General features: G+C 39.2%; 1 protein-coding gene across 1 annotated transcript in view; it reads left to right on the top strand.

Annotated features, from left to right (window-relative positions):
- Nucleotides 1-3491: 3491 nt before the first annotated feature.
- Nucleotides 3492-6300, top strand: part of PDE11A (phosphodiesterase 11A) — a 290348-nt gene continuing 287539 nt past the window's right edge. Inside the window, exon 1 of the mRNA XM_019523008.1 lies at nucleotides 3492-3653. Within this exon, the coding sequence (XP_019378553.1) occupies nucleotides 3492-3653 (162 nt within the window). The remainder of the gene's footprint in view (nucleotides 3654-6300) is intronic.

Raw genomic sequence — 6300 nt, 5'->3', positions numbered from 1 at the left:
GGGTCCTGCGCCCTGCCTCCTGGCAGTGGCCGCGGGGCGGGGCGGGGCGGGGCGGGACGGCAGCTGAGGCTGTGGAGGGGGCTTCCTCCGCTGCTCGTGGGATGCTGTTATCAGCATCTCTCTCTCGGGAGCCTCGATTTTTACTACTTCCACCCAGTCACTGCTAAGTGCGTCGTCTTACAGCTCCTTATAACCCACCCTCCTCCTGCAACGCTTGTAGATAATTGCGGTTTTCTCCCACGCGTCTTGCTGTTACCTAGCCAGTCCCTGCCTCCTGCTTCTAACTATTTACCACAGTAATGTGTTCATTGAATTATCTTAATGCAAACTATTCATCTCCTGTATAGAATATAAAGGTAACAAACGTCTACATAAGCTTTTCCAGCCTAATGCAACATAAGGAGAAAAATCATACGCTGACAACCTAGCAAATTATTAAATATTTAAAATGTTTACTTATACTCACTGTTTTGTTAACCACCAGCATGAAGGTAGTACTTGTCTTCAATAGATGAGCAACTAAAATAAGTCAGCGATCACCTTTTCTACACTTGAAGTAAAGGATGGAATAAATTTTCAAGCAGGAAATGCACTACTGCTTGAGCAAAATATCATGTCCCCCCGCCCCTCCCTTCCGATTTAAACTTAAAGTGTTTCTTTTAGGGCTTTTTTTTTTAGTTGTCTAGGCTCAGTTTCTGGCTTTAGATGGATACAATTACGACTGGATTCTTAAGCCACGTCCAGATGAGTGCAGGCGGCCAGGTGGTACATGGCGCCGCAGACCTGCTTGCAGTGCCAGGCATGACAATTCAGGTGTTCTCCATGCTGCAAGGTAGTAGCATGGGGGTGGGGGTTGACTCCAGGAGGTCCTGGGTTAAAAAAAACCATGCAAAAAAGAAGCGCGGCACACACAGGCAGTGCGCTCTGCCCAAAACTGGAACCTGGCCAGCTCTTGGTCATTCTCCAGAGTTCAGTGACTTTTGCTAACATTTTTAAATCTATGTGCCTAAAATTAGGCTCCCAGTTCTTAGTCTAGGCATCTTTATATTTAGCTTAATGTTGATGAAATCCTGTGGAATTCTGAGCCTTTTCAGTTGTTTAAATTTGTATTTGGGAGCCTAAGTGTTGGCAGCCAGGCTTGAAAATCTTGGCACTGTACTGAAAATGTATGACGATAATTAGAAACATATTTTATATTGATGTGTAAATGCAAAAGTGTTGATTCAGGTGAATATTGCGTCCTTTTGCAATCAAATTTTAAGGCCAGTCTTGTTTTATGTCCTATGTTTTTTGTTTCACATCATACTGTTGGGTACTTACTGTATATGATTTATTGTATATGCATGCTATTATGTTTCACTTTTTTTAAAGCAAAAATTCTTCATGAATATAGAATTTAATGTGCGTTCATTTTTAACATCCTTTCTGGGTATAAGGACAGTATTTTTTCTTACAATTCTTCTTAGTCTTTCATTAGAAACTTGCTGTTTATTGTGTTTTTTAAGTTTAATAAAGAGGAAAATAATTCACATAGAGGTAAATTTAAATCTAAAGGGGGTTGCAACTTTCCATGCTTCCCTCCCTAGAGAAGTACTTGTCATGATATGACCATCTTTGCAGTTTAAGGGGAAATCCATTGTTGGTGTGTATTCCTTTTATATGAAGGACTGGAGGTAATATATATTAAACAAGTTGGTCTCAACTTCTTACACTTAAGACAGTCCTCATTAAACTCAAGGCAGCCTTTGGAAAATGCCAATTCTTAGGTTTCACTCATTTTTTAACTATAGAAAAATGATAGAGCAATTTTTCTATTGCAAAAAACTCAGAAAGCTCACAGCAAGTTAAAACAATTTTAGACTCTTGTATGAAATCGTTGGCTTTATCTTATGCCCTAAAAGTGCTAACATTGTGTGGCACCCTAATGCATCCTTGGAAGGATCTCCAGGCTCTCCATGCTTGGTTGAGAATTACTGCATCAAACTATAGACACTGCATTAATTGAGTGTTTGTTAAAAGTGCATTTGTACAGTGTGTGAAGGGTAAGGAAACAGGACCCTGGCAGACATTACACTTAAGACATGATTAACCAGTTAATCTCATCTTAAGTGGTAACAGGGCCACATGTTCATGCAATTAATGGCATGGTAAAACAGGGAATAAGCCACAAACTTATTACTGAAAATATGGGTAATAATTTTGGGGCTGATTTCTATCACACCTTAAACTGAACACGTGGCTTGGGCTGAGAGAGCAGATCAACTGATCAGTGCTCCCAGTTGCAGGCATCTGAATTAGCTAATCAGAGCTCCCAACCACTGAAGCACCAGTCAGCTGACTGGCACTCTCAACCACACGGGCACCATGTACCACGCATGCTACTTGCCAGTGCAGAAGGAGCCCAGGGTCATGATCCCAGACTCCCTTTACTGGCAGTAGGGTTTCATTGGATATGATTTCCAATCCCACAATCACAGATGGCATGTCAGGAGGCATGATCATTGGGATTGGGGATCAGATCCTATCATGCCTTTAACTGAACGTCTGTCAGCATGGAGTAACATCTTCATTTTCTTTCCGATGCAAAGCCTGGATAAAGGATAAAGAAGTGATTCTCAGCCAGGGTGTGGCAGCACTTGGTGGTGCTGCCAGATCCTTTGAGGGGTGCCACAAGGGGAGGTATGAAGAGATAAGCAGATAAGGATAGACTCAAGTTTGTCCTTGTCTACTAACCCCTCACTCCCACTGTCCAACCTCTCTGGAAGGAGGTAAGCACTGTACTATATAAATTAATTTTGAAACTGTGCACCACTCAATTCACAAAACTTATGGAGTGGTCCCTCAAGTCCACTGAGGAGTGCCATGAGTCCAAAAAGGCTAGAAACTACTGGGATAAAGGGATCCTAAAGATTCAGGTTCTGCCAGGATGTTTATGATAAAAGTACAATAGAGATATCTGGAGGGCTTTTGAACATGTCCTTCGAAGTCGTGTTGTAGGGGGTGAATGGAACAAAGCCACAGTACTCCAGACATTCTGTGGAGCACTTTGTCCATGCAATTCTAGGAGGCTAATGTCATTTAATAGGTTCCCCGGAGTTGCCTCAAGTCCACAGAGCAACCTGGAAGTGGTGACTTGAAGTACTCTTAACTGTCTTTTAACTTTTAAAGATGCAACACAGTATCTTGCATCTTACATTTTAACTTATTTCAGTATTAGGTTGTCTCTAAAACTTTATTCATAGTCATAAATTGCTAAATGATACAAAGGACTCTGAAGTTTACTAGTGTCCCACAAATTCTCCTATTCAGATTAAGTTCAGCTTAACAATTCCATTAGCTAGCTTCCAAAACTGTCTTTTCCTCTTAACTAATCTTTCAAGATGGAAATTATATATGTGTAGATGGTATACCTGATAAACAGGCATTATGTTTTCAGAAATATTTTTGAGTTTCTTGTTTGCATTTTGCTTTATAATAGATCGATATGGGTGATGTTGAAAAGGGCAAGAAAATCTTTGTACAGAAATGCTCTCAGTGCCACACAGTTGAAAAAGGTGGAGTGCACAAGACTGGCCCAAATCTTTGGAGTTTATTTGGTCGCAAAACAGGACAAGCTGCAGGATTCTCTTATTCAGAGTCAAATAAGAACAAAGGTAAAAAATAAAGGGTGACATGAGTGAGGTGAGGAACCAGAGAGGAGGTATAAAGAAGGAAATCTGATTCTGTTTTTAGGTAAACTTGAAACCATATTAAAAAAAATCAGTCACAGCTATTGAATAACAGACTCATAAGATGAACCTGAACCACATTGTTGAAAACAGAATGCTATTGTCCAGCCACTAATTTAAGATGAGATTTTAGTAACCTACAGCATATAACAATTTTCTGAGATTGGAATCTCTCATCCTTTCCAGAATTTTGAAGATGTTAATGTCAGTTTCTTGGAGTGATAGCTCTTAGTATGATTTTGTTACAGCTGGTCATCACCCTCTACTGGTATTCCTCTGCTCTGCATTCATTATGCTTACTGGCATTTATTAACTTCAGTTGTCTAATACAGGAAACCCCTGCTATTCGCAGGTTCGGTATTCGCGGTTTCAAATATTTGCGAATGCCAAACCTGCATCTTAAATACACTTGCAGGAGCTCCTCGGGAGCTCCGCACTTGCTACTGCCACACTTCCGCTGCCGCCGCTGGGCTCCCACTGTCGCCACTGGGCTCCTGCTGTCGCCAGCACAGCAGTGCCCCCTCAGCCACCAGGGCTACTGCATTCATGATGTTCATAAACACAGTGTCGTATTTGCGGATTTCGTCATTCACTAGAATCTGAAGAACGTATCCCCTGCAAATGGCGAGGGTTGCCTGTATTATATGATAGTGTATTCATGTATTTTAATTAAGATAATTCTGAATTATCTGAAAGCCAAACAGGTATTTTTATGTAATTAAATAGAAGGGTGTTCATATTGGGAGTAAAGATATTGACCACAAGTATTTTGTTTCAGTTATTCAAATAAATTCCAAAACTTCTTTAATCTTTGGCTATTCAGTCTTATACTAGGACTTCATTGGTAGGAGAAGAGAATTTCTTCATACAAATAAATATATACTTGGCAGTTAATGGCAGTTTCTACTCAGAAAATGTAATTCTGTGAACTAATAATACAAGTGATACCACATGCATTTAAAAATAAACTGGCTGTATGGTATCTAAGTGCACTTTAAAGACAGATTCATCTTAGAAATCATGTTAACTAACTATACGCTGAAAATGAATGACAGACATGAGTGATGCTGTTACTGCTTGATCTGTTAATGGTCTTCAGTTAATGGGCTTCTCCTGTTAGTAAGAAGCCATTATTGATAGGATCACAGGACCTGGCAGGGCTGGAAGAAATTGAAAATAAGTGTCTGAGAATTAATTTGATAATAAATAGAAAATCTTTGGATTCAAACCTAGGTAGAAACTAAGTCTGTGTTGCCAGAATGTATGGTCTCTTTTTCCAGGTACAGTACTGAAACTATATTTATTACTTTAAAGTAGCAAATATTCAAAATGTGAACTGGCTTTAATACATTCAGCTCTCCAAAATGCTCAAGTGATTACACTTTTTAATTCTGGCTTACTAAAATGAATCAAAGTAAATTTAACAGTTGTGTGTGAAATATGAAATGTGTTCAGGCACTATTGAAAATTGGATGTCATATATCATTCATTTGTATACTCCCCTGACAGTCTAAGAAGATTATTTTCAGAAATGCATACTCTAGATCTTGACATGTTTTGGGTGTGTAGGTTGTAGCTGTGTTTGTCTAAGGACATAGGCAGACAAGGTTCTTTGAGTAACTGTGATATATTTTATTAGAACAACTGAATCACTGGAAAAACTGTTCTTTGCAAGCTTTCAGAAACAAGCACCCTTCTTCAGGCAGAGGGAGACTGAGACCCAAAGAACCTTTCCTGCCTATACCCTATATCCTGAGACTCTCAATATGTTTGATATACTTAGCTATATGTTGAATCAGCTGTTAGGAGAGTAGTACATAATTCTTTATTATGTTTCAGGTATCATCTGGAATGAAAATACATTGATGGAGTATTTGGAGAACCCTAAGAAATATATTCCTGGAACAAAAATGCTTTTTGCTGGCATTAAAAAGAGCAGCGAGAGAGCAGATCTTATTGCATACTTGAAAAAAGCAACCTCTTAAAATGTTACTGCATCAGTTGTAAAGTCAGTGAGAAAGTGTTTTTAAAATTGTAATACCTCTTATGTCAAAGTTCGTGTTTCAGTATTCTGTTAATATTTGTTCATTAGGTACTGGCAAAATCAAATAAAATCTAATATTTTTAGAGGTTAACAAAATTGGGGGGAGAACTATATGCTGGGGTGATGTAGGTTCCGTTGCCCTTACTATGCTGATCCCTTTTCCAAGTAGCTTCTGATCTAAGGACCCAGTCCTCCAAATATGTATGTGCATAATTTCATTTAAGTCAATATGAATTATTGAAGTGAGTATGGATACAATTATAAAAGCATTAGGCTATGTTACTATCTTGACATTTTTATTGAGGAAAAATTCATCAGAATCTGAGATGTGGGTAATCAGCACATAGCAGGATTTAGCCCTAATGTAAAAGAGCATGGACAGACAAACCTGGGGACCTGGGGACTGTCTATAAACTCACTAGGGGCGACCAGAAGTGTTTAGGGGAGACACTGTTTCCCCTAGCACCCCCTGGCATGACAAGGAACAATGGACACAAATTATTAGAGAGTAGGTTTAGATTAGACATC

The sequence above is a fragment of the Gavialis gangeticus genome, unplaced genomic scaffold (assembly GCF_001723915.1).
Source record: "Gavialis gangeticus isolate Ggan-Ray unplaced genomic scaffold, GavGan_comp1, whole genome shotgun sequence".
In the NCBI taxonomy this organism is placed as follows: Eukaryota; Metazoa; Chordata; order Crocodylia; family Gavialidae; genus Gavialis; species Gavialis gangeticus.
This window is presented reverse-complemented; position numbering and strand designations above follow the sequence as displayed.